Source organism: Hypanus sabinus, chromosome 5, assembly GCF_030144855.1.
Source record: "Hypanus sabinus isolate sHypSab1 chromosome 5, sHypSab1.hap1, whole genome shotgun sequence".
NCBI lineage: Eukaryota > Metazoa > Chordata > Chondrichthyes > Myliobatiformes > Dasyatidae > Hypanus > Hypanus sabinus.
The window spans coordinates 106,980,159-106,999,334 of NC_082710.1; the positions used below are offsets into that span (position 1 = coordinate 106,980,159).

Consider the following 19,176-nt stretch of genomic DNA (forward strand, 5'->3'; position numbering starts at 1 on the left):
TTTTCAAAGGTAGGTTGTGCCTTACAAACAATTGAATGTTTTGAGGATGTGACTAAATACATTGATGAAGGTAGGGCAGTAGATGTAGTGTATATGGATTTCAGCAAGGCATTTGATACGGTACCCCGTGCAAGGCTTATTGAGAAAGTAAGGAGGCATGGGATCCAAGGGGATTTTGCTTTGTGGATCTAGAATTAGCTTACCCACAGAAGGCAAAGAGTGGTTGTAGACGGATCATATTCTGCATGGAGTTTGGTGACCAGTGGTGTGCCTTAGGTATCTGTTCTGGGACCCTTTCTCTTCATGAGGAAGTAGAGGGATGGGTTAGAAAATTTGCTGATGGCACAAAGGTTGGGGGTGTTGTAGATAGTGTGGAGGGTTGTCAGAGGTTGTGGGACATTAATCGGATGCAAAACTAGGCTGAGAAGTGGCAGATGGAGTTCAACCCAGATAAGTATCAGGTGGTTCATTTTGGTGGGTCAAATATGATGGCAGAACATAGTATTAATGGTAAGACTCTTGGCAGTATGGAGTATCAGAAGGATCTTGGTGTCTGAGTCCCTTGGACATTCAAAGCCTTCATCAACCATGGGATTGAGTTTAAGAGCTGGGAGGTAATGTTACAGCTGTATAGAACCCTAGTCAGACCTCACTTGGAGTACTGTGCTCAGTTCTGGTCACCTCACTAAAGGAAGAACATAGAAAGGGTGCAGAGGAGATTTAAAAGAATGTTTCCTTGATTGGGGAGAAAGCCTTATGAGAACAGTTTGAGTGAACTCAGCCTTTTCTCCTTGGAGTGACAGAGGGTGAGAGGTGACCTGATAGAGGTGTATAAGATGATGAGAGGCATTGATCATGTGGATAATCAGAGGTTTTTTTTCCCCAGGGCTGAAATGGCTATCATGAGAGGGCACAGTTTTAAGGTGCTTGGAAGTAGGTACAGAGGAGACGTCAGGGGTAAGTTTTTTGTGCAGAGAGTGATGAGCTTGTGGAATGGGCTGCTGGAGATGGTAGTGAAGGCAGATTTGATAAGGACTTTTAAGAGACTCCTGGACAGGTACACGGAACTTAGAAAAATAGAGGGCTATGGGTAACCCTAGGTAACTTCTAAAGTATGTACATGTTCGGAATAGCATTGTGGGCCAAAGGACCTGTATTGTGCTGTAGGTTTTCTATGGTTCAACTGTATAAAACTTAAAATCACCACAATTAGTTCCTTGCAGAAACAGCTTTATTTGACCCACAGTTGGTTATCAGATGAGACAACATTTGGTACATATACAAGTCTGCCATTAATGTGAAAGTTAGGAAGCTTAATGATTTGAGGGTTTAAAATTTTGGTTATTAAGATCTTTTGGTGACGTTGATTTTTAAAAAATGCAATCAGATACTGAATTTCTTGTAAGTTAAAGAGTTTGAGAGCTTGTAGTTGAACACGAGTGAAATTCTAACATTATAGTACAAATCTGCCATTCAAAAAATTTCCTAATGAATGGGATTATCTAATATGGTTTGAGTGCACATAATCAAGGTCAAATTTTATTCAAAGCACAGATTTCATTACTACAGAAAACCAGTTAATGCAGGGGCAAAACCTCTAGACAGCACTTTCATGTACCTAGAGTTCATCATTCTCATTCATTTCTGTTTTATATATAATTTGCTGGAGGGTAAATTAAGATAATTAGTTATAGTCCATTTCTATTTACTGCCCCCACCCATACCCAGCTACAAAATCAGGGAATTCAGTTTAAAAGGAGTTTGGTGTTGCATATTGCTTTGGAGTGGGGAGGTTGAGAGCTATCTTAAGGAATTGGCCTGGTTTATATGGCTTCCACATAGTTGGCAGGTAGCATGCCTGTCACTCCTGTTCTTTGCACGGTTCCATACATCCATCCTTCATCAATAGACTGAACGTTCATAAGGACATCACCATCTTTGAAAGAGACTTCATCAGCATCAGCTGCTATGTAATCGTATATAGCACGGTAGGTTTTCTGTGAAGGGGAAATAGAATTCATATTTACTAGACATTAGTAAGAAGCTTAACTGTACAATGTACATGTCTCTTCCTGAATTGCGTAATTTTTTTTGGTATCCCTGTATCAGTACTCAAGTTACAACAAGTTATGTTGTCTTGTATTTCCTGTCAAAGTTGATGTAAAATGATTGCAATAAGTACAATCCTGGGCTCATTGATGAACATTACATAATTTGTGGCCAATACAAAGCTATGCAATATTCTACAGAATAAGTGCCATGATGGACCATATAGGGGAGGAAAGAGACACAGAATTGATGAGAGTATGAAGTTAATTGAACATTTATTTTTCTCTAATGATTGTGTTCTAATACCCCACATGAAGGAAACAGGTGGCAGAGGAGGAGTGCGCGGCAGGGGTGGTGGCGCAGGTAAACACACCCAACCTTGAGACACCAGACAAGACAATTTTGATTCCAAACATATGGTTTATTGGTCATTACAGATTATGTCTCTGGTACTTCCCACTCCTTCCCCTCTCTCTCTGTCCAGAACAGAGACCCATACAGAATCAGGTTTATCATTACTTACATATGTCATGAATGTGGCAAAAGTCTTGGGTTCCATAGTTTTTTATATATATATACACACACACACCTGTACTGTACAAGGTCAGAAATCAAAAGGCTGAGCATGATGGGACTTGTGCTCTGAGCTGCATGTATTTCAATGCAAGGAATATTGTAGGAAAAGAGACGAGCTTAAGGCATGGAGCAGCATGTGGAATTATAACAACATGGCCATTAGTGAGACTTGGTTGCAGGAGGAGCAGGGCTGGCAGCTTAAAGGTCCAGGGTTCCGTTGTTTAGACATGATAGAGTGGGAGGAATTAAAGGGGGAGAGGTGGCAATACTAGTCAGGGAAAATATCACAGCATGCTCAGACAGGAGAATTCATCTAGTGAGGTTTTATGGGTAGAACTGAAGAATAAGGGTAAGACCACATTAGTGGGATTTAGAGGAGCAAATTTGTAGAGAGAACGCACTCGCTACAAGAAACACAAGGTTGTGATAGGTGATTTTAACTTCCCATAGTGACTGGGACTCCCATATTGTAAAAGAGCTGGTTGGGAGAGTTTTGTTAACTATGTTCAGAAAAGGACTTCATCAGTGCATGGAAGTCCCAGCTAGAGAGTGCAAGACCAGGTCTCCTGTTGGGGAATAAGACAGGGCACATGACAGAAGTTTGTGTAGGGGAACACTGCTTCTAGTGATCATAATGCCATTATTTCAAAGTCCTTCTGGAAAGGGATAAGTCTGGTCCATGGATTGAGATTCTAAATTGGATCAGAGAGGTGCCAATTTTGAGGGGATCAGAAAGATTTGGCAAGTCTGAATTGGGATAGGTTGATTTCTGGTAAAAGGTGTACTTGGTAATTGGGAGGCTCAAAAGTAAAATTGAGATTACAGTATTTACATGTTCCTGTCAGAATAAAAGGGTAACATGTTTAGGGCACCTTGGTATTTGAAAGAAATTGAGGCCCTGGTTATAAAAGATGTGCATTGCAGGTGCAGGTATAGGTAGGTAGGAACAAATGAGGTACTTGAGTACAAGAAAGGCATGAGGTTGCTCTGGCAGACAAGGTAAAGGAGAATCCCAAGGTATCCTACAGATAGGTTAAGAGCAAAAGGAAGGGACAAAATTGGTCCCATGTAAGATCAGAGTGGTGATCTATGCATGGAGCCAAAAGAGACTGGGAGATCTTAAATGAAATTTTTGCATCTATATTTACTCAGGAGACAGTCTATAAGAAAGTGAGGCAAAGCAGCAGCAACATCCTGGTCCCCATAGCGGCTAACAGAGGTATCAAGAGGCAAATTCGGGTGGATAAATCCTCAGTTTGACAAGGTGTTCCCTCGGACCCTGTGGGAGTCTAGTGCAGAAATTGCAGGGGCCCTAGCAGAGATATTTAAATCATCCTTAGTGACAGGTGAGGTGCCAGAAGATCAGAGGATAACTAATTTTGTTTTATTGTTTAAGAAAGGCTCAAAGAATAAGCCAGGAAATTACAGGCTGATAAACCTGACATCATTTGTGGAAAAGTCAATGGAAGGTATTCTACAGGAACGGATACGAGTATTTCGATAGACAGGTACTGATTAGGGATAGTCAACGAGGCCTTGTGCTTGGGAAATAATGTCAAACCAGTCTCTTGGAGTTTTTGAGGATGTTACCAGGAAAGTTGAAGGCAAAGCAATGGATGTTGTCAACATGGACTTTAGCAAGTCCTTTGACAAGGTCCCATCTGAGAAGTTAGTTATGAAAGTTCAGTCACTGGGCATTCAAGATGAGGTAGTAAATTGGATTAGACATTGGCTTTGTGGGAGAAGACAGAGCGTGGTAAGAGATGTTTACCTCGACTGGAGGACTGTCACTAGTGGAGTGTACAGGGATAGATGCTAGGTCTGCAGTCATCTATCTCAATGACCTGGATGATAATGTGATAACAGGATCAGCAAATTGGTGGATGACACCAAAACTGGAGATGCAGTAGATAGCAAGGAAAGCTATCAAAGCTTGCAGCAGGATCTGAATCAGCTGGAAAAATAGGCTGAAAAATGATAGATGGAGTTTAATATAGACAAGTGTGAAGTTCTGCACTTTGGGAGGTCCTGTGCAGTGAATGGTAGGGCACTGAGGAGTGCAGTAGACCAGAGGGATGTGAAAGTACAGAACCTTAATTCCTTGAAAGTGGTGTCACAGTTATAGATGGGTTTGTAAAGAAAGCCTTTGATTAATGATATTGAGTACAGGAGATGGGATGTTTTTTTCTGATAGTATTAGATATTGTTGAGGCCTAATTTGGAGTATTGTGTGCAGTTTTGTTCACCTATCTACAGAAAAGATGTAAATAAGACTGAAGGAGTGCAGGGAAAATTTACAAGGATGTTGCCAGGACTTGAGGACCTGAGTTATAGGGAAAGGTTGAATAGGTTAGGACTTTATTTCTTAGAACATAAAAGATTGAGGAGAGATTTAATAGAGGTGAACAAAATAGAAGGGTATAGATAGGGTTTATGCAAGCAGGCTCTTTCTACTGAGGTTTGTTGGGGCTACAACTTGAGGTCATGGGTTAAGGGTGAAAGGTAAAATGTTCAAGGGAGAAGTACTTCACGCAGGGTGGCAAGAGTGTGGAATGAGCTGTTGGCACAAGTGGTGGATTTCAACATTTGAGATAAGGATCGATACATAGATGGCGTCAGGAAACCGGACACAACGTTTGAATAGCAAGAGAACAGGCTTGCTTGAATCAATGCCACCATGCAGGATAATATGTAGAAGTTGGGAGTTTTGTCATTTGACTGGCCTTACAAAGAACAAACTCCAGTAAGTGCAGGGAAGAGCTTTGGAATTAAAACCATGAGACAGGATGAAGAATGTTTTCTTGCAACTGCTGTCAAATGCAGAGCGGAATGGGTTTGATATGCAAAATTAATGCTGGAAATACTGGAGGCAGCATTGTCAACAACAGCTGTAGAGAAAGAATCAATATAATAAGACATAAATCAATGGCAGCAATAACAATGGAGAAACAGAGTGAGTTGTGGTTGATGGCAATGTGCACGTATAACACAGGAAAGGCAAAAACAAAGAAACAGGTTCTCCCCGGGTAATGCACAACCTGTACATAAAAATTAGACCGGCACAACAGATTTACTGGATTGTGTGAGGCTGCGAAGATGATCTTCTACCTCTAACTCAGTTTGCATTTCCAACCTGAAACTTTGGTCACAGCCCATTCACAGAAATAAAACCTTTCTCTTACTTAAGGGCAGTCTGTCAAAATAAACTCCTGTGTCATACCTAACATGTAAACTTTAAATTGCTTTGTACCTAGACTTGCACTAAACCAGAACGAGTGGATAAATTCAAAGCAGAAATCACTTACGCCAGTTGTTGAAGGGTGAGAAGGAATCGATGACACTGTGGTCTGTTGTGTAGCCACAGAGGACGATCTCTGCTGTGGCAGCACGGTGGTTTTGGTTTGTTGGTAAGCTGAAATAAACCAAGGATAGCTTTTTGTGAATAAGATTAAGTCAGTCAATGACAGCTTTCTCCAAGCAGTTTTTGAAATGATTGTCAGTTATCTCAGCTCGAAACACTTGGTAGAAATTTAACCCCAGTCACTTTAATAAAGCCTGTCTTGTACCCTGGGGTTCCAGTGAGATTTGCAATAAGTACGTAGCATTAAGTAAGGCAGAAACTGGCTATGAAGTCCAGTGAGTCTGTTTAGGATTTTGGCTCATGCTGCACCTTGCCTACTTTCCTCCTCAGTGCTGGTATTCCTTTGTTCTAAGCCTAACTTACAAAACTACCAATTTTCATTTTGAATTTACTGTACAAATGAACTTTAGAGCCCTCTAGTGTAGGAGACTGCAAAATTTTTTTAACCATCTATATAAAGACATTGCTGTTCGCTTCGTTCCTAAATGTAGCCCTTAAGTGACTGTAGTTAAATTCTTCAGCCTGGACCTTTGCATTTACCCTATCCAACCAGTGTTTAGAAGTTTGTGTTTCAGTGAGATGACATCTTGATTATAAAGACCTGACTAAGTACACAATGTATAAACTTTAATGCATTGGTGTTGATATACGTAGCTTGTTGGAAAGTTCCAGCTCATAATTAATACATTAGAAAGCACTGTCCAACAAAATAAATAAACAATAGACAATAGGTGCAGAAGTAGACCATTCGGCCCTTCGAGCCTGCACCGCCATTCTGAGATCATGGCTGATCAATTACTATCAATACCCTGTTCCTGCCTTGTCCCCATATCCCTTGATTCCCCTATCCATAAGATACCTATCTAGCTCCTTCTTGAAAGCATCCAGAGAATTGGCCTCCACTACCTGCCGAGGCAGTGCATTCCAGACCCCCACAACTCTCTGGGAGAAGAAGTTTTTCCTTAACTCTGTCCTAAATGACCTACCCCTTATTCTCAAACCATGCCCTCTGGTACTGAACTCTCCCAGCATCTGGAACATATTTCCTGTCTCTATCTTGTCCAATCCCTTAATAATCTTATATGTTTCAATCAGATCCCCTCTCAATCTCCTTAATTCCAACGTGTACAAGCCCAGTCTCTCTAACCTTTCTGCGTAAGACAGTCCAGACATCCCAGGAATTAACCTCGTGAATCTACGCTGCACTTCCTCTACAGCCAGGATGTCCTTCCTTAACCCTGGAGACCAAAACTGTACACAATACTCCAGGTGTGGTCTCACCAGGGCTCTGTACAAATGCAAGAGGATTTCCTTGCTGTTGTACTCAATTCCCTTTGTAATAAAGGCCAACATTCCATTAGCCTTCTTCACTGCCTGCTGCACTTGCTCATTCACCTTCAGTGACTGATGAACAAGGACTCCAAGATCTCTTTGTAATTCTCCCTTACCCAACTCTACACTGTTCAGATAATAATCTGCCTTCCTGTTCTTACTCCCAAAGTGGATAACCTCACACTTACTCACATTAAACACCATCTGCCAAGTATCTGCCCACTCACCCAGCCTATCCAAGTCACCCTGAATTCTCCTAACATCCTCATCACATGTCACACTGCCACCCAGCTTAGTATCATCAGCAAATTTGCTGATGTTATTTTTTATGCCTTCATCCAAATCGTCAATGTAAATGGTAAACAGCTGTGGTCCCAATACCGAGCCCTGTGGCACCCCACTAGTCACCACCTGCCATTCCGAGAAACACCCATTCACCACTACCCTTTGCTTTCTATCTGCCAACCAGTTTTCTATCCATGTCAATGCCTTCCCCCCGATGCCCTGAGCTTTGATTTTACCCACCAATCTTCTACGTGGGACCTTATCAAATGCCTTCTGAAAATCGAGGTACACTACGTCCACTGGATCTCCCCTGTCTAATTTCCTGGTTACATCCTCAAAAAAGTCCAACAGATTAGTCAAGCATGATTTACCCTTGGTAAATCCATGCTGGCTCGGCCCAATCCTATCACTGCTATCTAGATATGCCACTATTTCATCCTTAATAATGGACTCTAGCATCTTTCCCACCACCGATGTCAGGCTGACAGGTCGATAGTTCTCTGTTTTCTCCCTTCCTCCTTTTTTAAAAAGTCAGATAACATTAGCCATTCTCCAATCCTCAGGAACTGATCCTGAATCTAAGTAGCTTTGGAAAATGATTACCAATGCATTCGCAATTTCCAGGGCCACCTCCTTTAGTACCCTAGGGTGCAGACCATCTGGACCTGGGGATTTGTCAGCCTTCGGTCCCATCAGTCTTCTCATCACCGTTTCCTTGCTAATGTCAATCTGTTTCATTTCCTCTGTTACCCTATGTCCTTGGCCCATCCATACATCTGGGAGATTGCTTGTGTCTTCATTAGTGAAAACAGACCTAAAGTACTCATTAAATTCTTCTGCCATTTCTCTGTTTCCCATAATAATTTCACCCAATTCATTCTTCAAGGGCCCAACATTGTTCTTAACTATCCTCTTTCTCTTCACATACCTGAAAAAGCTTTTGCTATCTTCCTTTATATTCCTGGCTAGCTTGCATTCATACCTCATTTTTTCTCCCCGTATTGTCTTTTTAGTTAAGTTCTGTTGTTCCTTAAAAACTTCCCAATCATCTATCCTCTCACTCACCTTAGCTCTATCATATTTCCTTTTTTTTAATGCTATGCAATCTCTGACTTCCTTTGTCAACCACTGTCGCCCCTTTCCCCCCTTTGAATCCTTCCTTCTCTGGGGGATGAACTGATTTTGCACCTTGTGCATTATTCCCAAGAATACCTGCCATTGCTGTTCCACTGTCTTTTCTGCTAGGCTATCCGTCCAGTCAACTTTGGCCAGCTCCTCCCTCATGGCTCCATAGTTTCCCCTGTTCATCTGCAACACTGACACCTCCGAGCTGCTCTTATCCTTCTCAAATTGCAGATAAAAGCTTATCATACTGTGATCACTACCTCCTAATGGCTCCTTTACTGCAAGATTGCTTATCAAATCCTGTTCATTACATAACACTAAATCCAGAATAGTCTTGTCCCTGGTCGGCTCTCGTACAAGCTGTTCCAAGAATGCATCCCGCAGGCACTCTACAAACTCCCTGTCCTGGGGTCCAGCACCATCCTGATTCTCCCAGTTCACCTGCATGTTGAAATCCCCCGTAACTACTGCGACATTACCTTTGCCACATGCCAATGTTAACTCCCTATTCAACTTGCACCCAATATCCATGCTATCATTTGGTGGCCTGTAGACAACACCCATTAGGGTCCTATTGCCCTTACTGTTCCTCAGTTCTATCCACACAGACTCTACTTCTCCTGACCCTATGTCCCCCCTTGCAAAGGACTGAATCTCATTCCTCACCAACAGGGCCACCCCACCCCCTCTGCCCACATTTCTGTCCCTACGATAGCACGTATATCCTTGTACATTCATTTCCCAGGTCTGATCTCCCTGCAGCCATGTCTCCATTATCCCAACAACATCATAGTTACCCATTCGCACCTGGGCTTCAAGCTCATCTGCCTTATTTCTGATACTTTGTGCATTCAGATATAGAATTTTTAACCCATTTCTCCTCTCTCTGTTTGAATCACTGCCTATTGTGCTTAACCCAGCTCCCCGAACTCCCATCGGGCTATACGCCCCTAGAATTTTGTTGTCCTTCCTAAATTTACTTATTCTTTCAACACATTTAACTCCATGTTCCGTCAGACCATCCCTCTGTACGAGTCCTCCTTATCACTTTTTCCGCCCCATCTTCCTCTACTACACACTTAATAGTAAAAGTAATTTGCCATTGCTATCCAACTATCTTTTGAGTTCTGTGGGCTCAAATGAAAAGAAAATTATAAGCTCGGAGTATATAGCACAGAAATAGGCGTATCATCCCATTAACATCTACACACTTTTTTTGCCCATCTACACTAATAACATTTATGCAATTAAGGCTATTTCATTCCATGCCTTCCCTATTTAACTGTGTATCAATGCTTCTTAAATGTGATAATTGTACAGATATCAGATATTCTGTATGTTTAAAAATAAACAATCCTAAGATTGCTTTTAAATCACCCGCCTATCTTCATAAACTATACCATGGAAGATCTATCTATGCCTTACATACCCTTGTACCACTGTCTGGTTATTCCCTGGCCTCCTTTGCACCGGAGAAACAATCTCTGCTTTTCTAGTCTCTTGCCGTAACTGAAGTTCTCTAATCCAGGCAACATCCCGGTGAATCTCCAGTACAATCACATCATTTCCATTGTGGCATTCAGAGCAATCCCAAGTGCAGCCTAACCAGTGCTTTGAAAAGCTGTGACATACAGTAGCATCCCAGCTCTTGTATTCTGTGTCCTAGCCTATAAAAGCAAGCATACCACATGCCTTCTTCATCACCTTATCTCCCTATGTTGCTTCCTTAAGGGAACTATGGACTTCAACCATAGTTCAAGATCTACCTGTTAGTTCATCAACATACCTTAGTGTCCCAACATCTGCTGTTTGACTGCTTCTATTTGACTTCCCAAAATGCATCACTTATCGGGATTAAAGTTAAATGTTGAGAATCTCAAGAACTTTGTTGTTCAGCAATACTAGGATGTCCTTGTACATTAATCACTGAAAATTAACATGCAGCAACTACCAACATTTAGAAAGGCAAACACTATGTTGGTCATTAATGCAAGAGGATTTGAATACAAGAATAAAGACATCTAACTTCAACTACATAAGGCCCTGTTAAGATCACACCTACACCACACCATCTGTTCTCTCTAGTAAAGAAGGGTATTCTTGGCCAAGTATGAGGTATTGCACTTTGGAAGGACAAACCAAGGTAGAACATACAAGGTAAATGGTAGGGCACTGAGGAGTGCAGTAGAACAGAGGGATCTGGGAATACAGATACAAAATTACCTGAATTTTGGGAATTCAGGTAGGCGTACCTGTGGCGTCACAGGCAGATAGGGTCATAAAGAGAGCTTTTGGTACATTGGCCTTTATAAATCAAAGTATTGAGTATAAGAGTTGGAATATTATGGTGAGGTTGTATAAGACATTGGTGAGGCTGAATTTGGAGAATTGTGAGCAGTTTTGGTCACCTAATTACAGGAAGGATATTAATAAGGTTGAAAGAGTGCAGAGAAGGTATACAAGGATGTTGCCGGTACTTGAGAAACTGAGCTACAGATAAAGGTTGATTAGGTTAGGACTTTATTCCCTGGAGCATAGAAGAATGAGGGGAGATTTGATAGAGGTATATAAAGTTATGATAGGTATATAAAATTATTATGGGTATAGATAGAGAATGTAAGCAGGGTTTTCCCACCAGGGCTATGGGAGAAAAAAACATAGGTTAAGAGTGAAGGGGGAGAAGTTTAAAAGGGGGCTTCTTCACACGGAGAGTGGTGGGAGTATGGAATGAGCTGCCAAATGAAGTGGTAAACACGGGCTCACTTTTAACATTTAAGAAAAACTTGGACAGGTACATGGATGAGAGGTGTATGGGGGGGATATGGGCCAGGTGCAGGTCAGTGGGATTAGGCAGAAAAATGGTTTGGCACAGCCAAGAAGGGCCAAAAGGCCTGTTTCTGTGCTGTAATGTTCTATGGTTCTAAGAGATTGTGCAGCTGATGTGTACCAGATTAAGTTCTAGGATGATGGGTTTCTCTTGTGTCACAGAGAGCATTAAGATTGGGCTGATAATTTCTGAAATTCTTCATTCTAAGAAGCATGAGATGTGATGTGTATTGGAAAAATTAGGGCACCACAGTAGTGTAATAGTTAGTATGGCCCTACTTCAGCTCGGGACATCAGAGTTTGATTCCAGCTTCCTTTGTAGGAAAGTTTTTAATCCTTGCTGTGAAGAACGTGGGTTTACACTGGGTGCTCTGGTCTTCCCACAGTCTAAAGGTGTACCAGTCAGTAGGGTAATTGGTCTTTGTCAATTTTTCCTGTGATTGGGCTAGGGTTAAATTAGCGGGTTGCCAGGTGGTGAGGCTCAGTGGGCTTGAAGGACTTGTTCCACGTTGTATCTCAAAATAAAAAAAAAGTCTTGCATTTTATTTTAGTTTTTTTTATGTGATCTGGCAAAGTAGACATATGGATAACGTTTCTTCTTTTTGGGGTATCTGGAACCAGAGCACACAATATCAATTTAAGGGGTGACAAGAAATGTCTCCTATCGAGCAGTGAAGCTTTGGAAATTATCCAAGAAGGGCCAATGAAGCAATTGCTAAGATCTGTAAGGGGAAGACCAATAGATTGTTGGTTAATAAGATTGAGTTTATTAAAGAAAGGTAACACTTCCAGTCATGATCTTTAGTGAATGGTGCATGAGGGTCCAGGGACTTAATGAGCTATTCTCTCTACTTTTTATGTTTCCTGGACTGGAGAGCATGCCTTACGAGAATAGGTTGAGTGTACTTAGCCTTTTCTTCTTGGAGTGACAGAGGATGAGAGGTGACCTGATAGAGGTGTATAAGATGATGAGAGGCTTTGATTGTGTGGATAATCAGAGGCTTTTCCCCAGGATGAATTGGCTAACATGAGGGGGCAGAGTTTTCAGGTGTTTGGCAATGGGTATAAGGTAAGTTTTTCACACAGAGTGGTGGATGCATAGAATGCATTGCCAGAGAAGGTGTTTGAGGTGGGTCCAATAGGGTCTTTTAAGAGACTCTTAGATGGGTACATGGAGCCTAGAAAAATAGAGGTCTATGTGGCAGGGAAGTTCCAGGCAGTTCCTAAAGTAGGTTACGTGGTCGACTCAACATTGTAGGCTGATGGACCTGTAATGTGCTGTAGATTTCTATATCACAAGACTGATTATGGATTATCAATCACTCATTCTATCAACCATTATACATTTTCAACCACGCATCCAGGTCTTTTTCTATTCCCCTTTTTCCAATACTGACACATTTAATACTTCAAATTCAATCTGATGAGTTGTACCAAATGTCAAAGATTTAATTAAAAATATATTCCATAAACTTTTGGAAGCATAGTAAATGAAGTAAGGATTTTACTTGAACTAGCTGCAACATTATCCTATTTAATATAAACAGTAATCAATTTTAAACTTGGTTACTAACATATGGTGGATGATGTCTGGAATAAGTTGTTGTTTCCATTGTAATAGGTAATGGTATGTTCAGGTTCGGAAAGTTCGGATTTCTCGTCACCTCCACTCAGGCTCAGGGCACTAGCAGAACGTGAGTGTTCACGGCTGCGACGCTGGGCTTGAACTGAAAGCAAGCACACCACAACGAGTGAGCATATAGTTCTGATACCTACCGAACAGTAGAATATCTCAAAACACCATCAGCTTCATTGTATTTTATTACAATGATTAATCACAAATGTACTTATCATTTTCAAAATTTAATCAAATTTTACAGTTAAATATCTAATTCTTAATTGAAGGTAAAACAGACTTACAATCTTTCTTCGTGCAAAATAAAACAAACTTGCATCAACAAAGAGCATGCCGGAAGATCCATTGTACAGGGAAAAAAAATTGGTGTGTACATACTGCTCAACATATGTAGACTCCGGGACTGAATGTTGTCTTCAGCTGGGTCATAATCAAAGACAGAGCCAGGATTTGTACGCCATACACGTAGATCTGTAGACACAGGATTTATGGGCTTAAAGATACAATTGATAATGGCCAGGGTAGGTTATATCATAATAAAATCAGAAATTGCTGACAATACTAAACAGATAAGGCAGCATCTGTGGAAAGAAGATCTATTTAATACAATCATGAAGGTCCTTTGACTTGAAGCATATCAGAATAATCTAGAAGCTCAGGCAATTTATATGTGGGTTTGAATTCTACCATGTTACAGGTGCTATTAAATTTAGTTAATTAAATTATTCTGACATAAAACGTCCATACATATTAATAAACTACTGGATTTTATAATAAAACTGCACTTGATTCAGGATTGTCATCTATTACAGAGGGTCAACCACCTTGCGATTTTTCTTCTGCCTGAGGTAGCCAACAAGCCAAAACTTGGGCAACAACTCTGACCGTGCCGGTGTAGTTCACATCCCTAAATACCTAAAGAAGTGGAGTAAACCGAATTGTATGAGATATCAGATCAGATAAACCACTCACATTTTATTTATTTCATAATTATTGCTTTAGCATAAATTTACAATTTGCCATGAATTCTGATCCCTTGCTCTACCAGAACTCTATATCAGAATGACGATAATATTGGAATGTGCACATCAGGAAAATGGAACTAATATTTTAAATTAACAGAACAATCCATGTAACTGTGTTTGTGACTTCATGAAGGTGATATTCCAACAATATAGAACAGATTAATTAACTAAAAATGCTAGAAGAATCAGCAGGTTAGGCAGCATCTATAGAAATGAATAAACAATTATTGTGCAACTTTCTGAAATCTATAGGCACATTTTATATAGCTTTTTCCTATTTAAAGAAATTGTCAGACAGAAGTGGATCATTTGCTCTACATTAAAAGCAGATTGGAGGTGGTCTGTGAACGTAAGTACTGTGATGATATTCTCCAGGAGATACCAGGAGCTTCAGAGCCTATGAGTACATTTTCTGTCTTACAAAAAAAATCTTCACATTAATGATGTCATTAGTACCGAAGTACACATACAGCTTGAAGGGGATACTTGGGCTGATAGTAAATTCAGTCAGAATGCTGCACATTTTAGTCTAAGAAAGAAATAACAACTATCACTTCTCTTTGTAATTCTTAACCCTTTCATTTTCTCATGTCTGAAAGGCTTCCCAATGAGTGTGAGGATGTGAATCACAATTACACTTTACGTCTCGGCTGCTGTCTCTGCATCAGCGGTGCTCTTCTAGTGAATTATGTTGTAGAATGTGGCACTGTACGATACTTGAATATATTAACTTAAAGATTCATGGTTAAACTTGAAAAAATGTATGACTTCGATACTTACGAACACATATGGAACCATTGATCAAAACACTTGAAGTGGAGTGTAATGTTGGACTGAATAAATGCCTGTTTTTATTGCAGATTGCAAAGGTATAACAAAAGTTGTGGCCCGTTATCTGGTACCAACTCTACAAGGTTTCACCTCCTTTCTTCTATATTTAGAAAGAGATCTTTAAGTTATCAGTATCAGCTCTTGAAAGTTTCTCCTGTCCTTTGATTCCTCTTGCCAAATTTGTCATTCCACTAACCGCCTCAATTGAAATGACCTCACAATTTCTGCATTTTTTTTCAGTAAACAAAACACCTCTTGATTTTTTAGAGCAATCCCTAGCCAATCATGGTCAAAAGAACAGCCTATGCTTGCCTGTATCTGGTGAGATCCTCTGCTTCAAGAATATGGTGAAGAACATTCCTACCCTTTCCATCTACTCGATGAAGGGTGTACATGATTGAAATGCTCACTCCTGGGCCACTTACAATACCCTGCCTCCCCTGAGCTGCCATATTGTTCAATTTCTTGCTTAAACTCTTCTGTGTGTTTGAATATCCAGTTAATGGAATCTAGAATATCCCACTGTGTTTTAATTTAAATTGTGTGGGCCATTTGGGGTTGCCAACTTCCTGTGCATTCTGACTTTGATGCCGCAGCCATTTTTCCTTCCTTGATTGAGTGCTGTGGTTGGTGCCAATGCTCAGTAGGTGATTTGAAGAGGTTCTTCAAACTACAGTCATATTATCGTCTTTGCTGATTGAAGTGTATTTGGAGACGGTCTGTATGCCAGAATTGTACAGTTGTTAAGTATTTCCTAGGATTGTAGACACCAATAGGTTCATGACAGTGTGTATGGTGGTTGTCCATCGTATCTGACAATGACAGGAAACTGTGCGTGCGAGATTTTTTAAGTGGAAAAGCTGTTGCACTGGGTCAGTTCCCTTCTCTCGACTGTGGAGGTCAGGGTCCAGTGCTGTGAGCAGTCATCATAAACTGGGGTCTTCCTTGGTCGCAGTGGATGTCCATGAGTTCTTTGGTGCCTCTCGGTGCCTTTTGCTCTCCACGGAACCACCATCCTGGCTACTGGATCTTACTGTAGATCTCATCCACCCAGTCTGCCAGAGCAGACTTCACATCCTAGGAGAGGCATATCCCTATCTCACCAGGGTACGAGGCCCACTGGCTACCTTCACCTGTCGAAACAGTGCTCCAGACTGTGGCAGCTGTTGCATGCAAACAGGTACTAGGAGCCTACAGGTGAGAGCTGAGTTTCCCATGTGAACCAAAAGTGAGTGAGCTGCCGTGGAATGGACACGACAAGCCCCTTTATCGTAGGTGCTACACCCTTTTCAGGACAACCACTAAGCCCATATTACACCATGTATACTCTGTTGCATTCTATCCATTCCTAAGTGAATTTCAATCACACACAACACTGATGGGCCAAATGGCCAAATTCTGCTTCTATTCCTTATAGTTGATTATTGGCTAGTGTTGCTTGTACTCATTTAATTATAAATATACAACATACCATACTTGCTCTTTTTCCATATTGTCATTCTCTTTCCCTTAACAATCTATCTAATCTACTTTTAACTGGTGGCTGTGGTGAGAGCTTTGAGTCCTTCCTGAAGGAGGATGGAGGTGTATAGGGACTGGACATCCTTACTGAAAATTTGACGATGGGGGCCAGGGAACTTAGTTATTGAAAAGATCAAGATGGTATGAAGTGTCACTGAAGTGTCAGTGTAGAAAGGGTTTGAACCAGAGGATAAAACATTCTGGGTAACCTCCAATCTGATGGAATGAACATCAATTTTTGAGCTTGTGGTAATTGCCCCACTCCCCCTCACTATTTCCCCCATTCCTGTCTCCCTCCCTCTCCTATCTCCTTACATGCCCATCAATTCTCTCAGGTTCTTCCCTCCCCCCAGCCCCCTAGGCCTGAGTTGACATAGTAGTACCCCTACTTCCCTTTCTTTCTAGGTCTTCTACCTTCTCCTATCAGATTCCCCTTCCTCCAGCCTTTTATCTTTTTCACCAATCAACTTCCCAGCTCTTTACTCCACCCCTCCCCCTCTCCCAGTTTCACCTATCACCTGCCACCTCGTGCTCCTTCCTCACCTTCTTGCTTTGACTTCTCTTTATTTTCCAGACCTGATGAAGGGTCTCAGTCTGAAAAGTTGACTGTTTATTCATTTCCAGAGATGCTTCCTGACTTGCTAAGTTCCTCCAGCATTTTGTGTGTTTTTACTTTTAACTGATTGTCACCCTTGCTCACTTGGCCTGCAGCCAGACAAGGTTCACTGCACAAGAGATGGTGATACAGAGAGAGAGGAAGGAAAACACAGTGAGAGGTTAGAAATGTACTCACGGGAAGATACACTTCCTGTGAGTACATTATTAACCTCGCACTATCTACTTCTTGGGAAGACCACAGAAGATAAGCATTCGTTATTCCCATTCCAGTTCCCAACTCGCTGAGTCTGACAATGATCTCGTTGCTGAAATATTCCAGCTTCCCAGTAAGCAGCAGAATAGTTCAGGGAAATACGGGATCTACCAGTTCTGCAACATCAGCCAGTCTTGGGGTAACTACACTTGAGCTGACATAAAGTTTAGTTTGGGCAGGAGGAGAGTCACCTTTCTTATCCTACAAATCCTTCCTTTACCCCACTGAAGAACAGGGTAAGAAGATAATTAAAAAATCCATCATACCAGAACCTATTTTTTATTTTCTTTTAGTAATGAGCCAGCTTGCAGTTCCTGCAGGAAGCCTTAGGGTGACAGTGGAGGATAAATTTAGCTTCTAATAACAAGTGGGGGGAGATGTTCTTCTAAACATAAAATATTGATAGGTGTAAGGAGATCATAATTATATTACTCCTGCCAAAAGCCCAGAAGACGTTTAAGATTTCAATGTCCCACAGCCCTGAAATGGTGAAGCTTTACAATTTGATCTAGCTAATGGCATGTTTTGTATTTTGAGAGCAAATACCTCTACATACCCCTGAAAAAGATAAGGCCCTCCTTATAGATGATAGATTAGCAAAGCCCTCCAGACTTGTCGGTAATTCGCTACCCATTTCCGTCCATGCTAGTGATTCCTCTGGGATAGTTATTTCTTCCAATATAAGATCTCCCTCTCAGTCCTCCTCCTTTCCTGTAACTCCTCCATTCTCGTCTCCCTCCTGTTTTCACCTGCCCCTCCTACTTTCTTTCCTCTCTTGACACCTGATATTTTACTAATGCAAATGAGGGAGAGCCAAACCTGAGACAAAATCTATGAATTATTTACTGGTCAGGACAATTCATTAATAATTTGTAGAGCAAGCTCAGGATGTTTCATTATTTACAGGTCTCCAACCATAGTTCTGATTTGTATATTGGAATAGTCATTTATAATGCTGGAAATGAAATAGACTCATGTGACTGCACAGAACAGAAGTAATCCATTTGGCCCATTTCCCCTGTGCTAGCTGCTTTATAGCACCACAACGCAACAAGAATGTATTTTATGTTAGATTTAAAAATATACCAATAGAATGCCAACAGCAAAATTAAATATTTATACACTGCTGCCTACAGCTTACAAGAAAATAACAGCCCAAGAAAAGTGTTATCAATGTCAATATATCCAATGATAAATTTCTGGAGGAACTCAGCAGGTCCAGCAGCATCTGTGGAGGCAAAAGATAATTAACATTTTGAGTCAAAACCCTACATCTGAACTATTGCAGGGTCTTGACTTGAAGCATTAATGATTCCTTTGCTAGCACAGATGCTGTTAGACCTGCTGAATTCCTCCAGCCAGTTTGGTTTTTTTTTAGTTTCAGATTACAGCATCTGCAGTCTGATCTCCAGTGAGATAGCTGATTAGCCAAGAGAGCCTCTAGTCTCTGGTGAATATTTCTCAGTTTGATTCTGAAGCAGAATGGACCTAATAACCACTGAACTGTGTATCACATGGGAAATTAATGACACATAAGTGCAGATTGTAGAAATGTGTTGGAAAGAAAGCAGAATAGGGAAAGGTAAATGATTGCAAATAATCAAACACAAATACAAAATATTCTGGCCATGGGACATCTGAAATAATAACAGAAAATGCAGGAAATATCCAGCAGTAGGGGTACTACTCAGGGAAAGAATGAGTTAATGTTTCAATTCAATGATGTTTCATTAGGTTG

General features: G+C 41.0%; 1 protein-coding gene across 1 annotated transcript in view; it reads right to left on the reverse strand.

Moving 5' to 3' along the window:
• Positions 1 to 1,221: 1,221 nt before the first annotated feature.
• neb (nebulin) overlaps positions 1,222 to 19,176 on the reverse strand; it is a 322,851-nt gene continuing 304,896 nt past the window's right edge. The window contains exons 146-149 of the mRNA XM_059971179.1: positions 13,569 to 13,661; positions 13,129 to 13,281; positions 5,931 to 6,037; positions 1,222 to 1,997 (exon numbers count right to left, since the gene is read on the reverse strand). Coding sequence (XP_059827162.1) covers positions 1,824 to 1,997; positions 5,931 to 6,037; positions 13,129 to 13,281; positions 13,569 to 13,661 — 527 coding nt within the window. The 3' untranslated portion in view covers positions 1,222 to 1,823. The remainder of the gene's footprint in view (positions 1,998 to 5,930; positions 6,038 to 13,128; positions 13,282 to 13,568; positions 13,662 to 19,176) is intronic.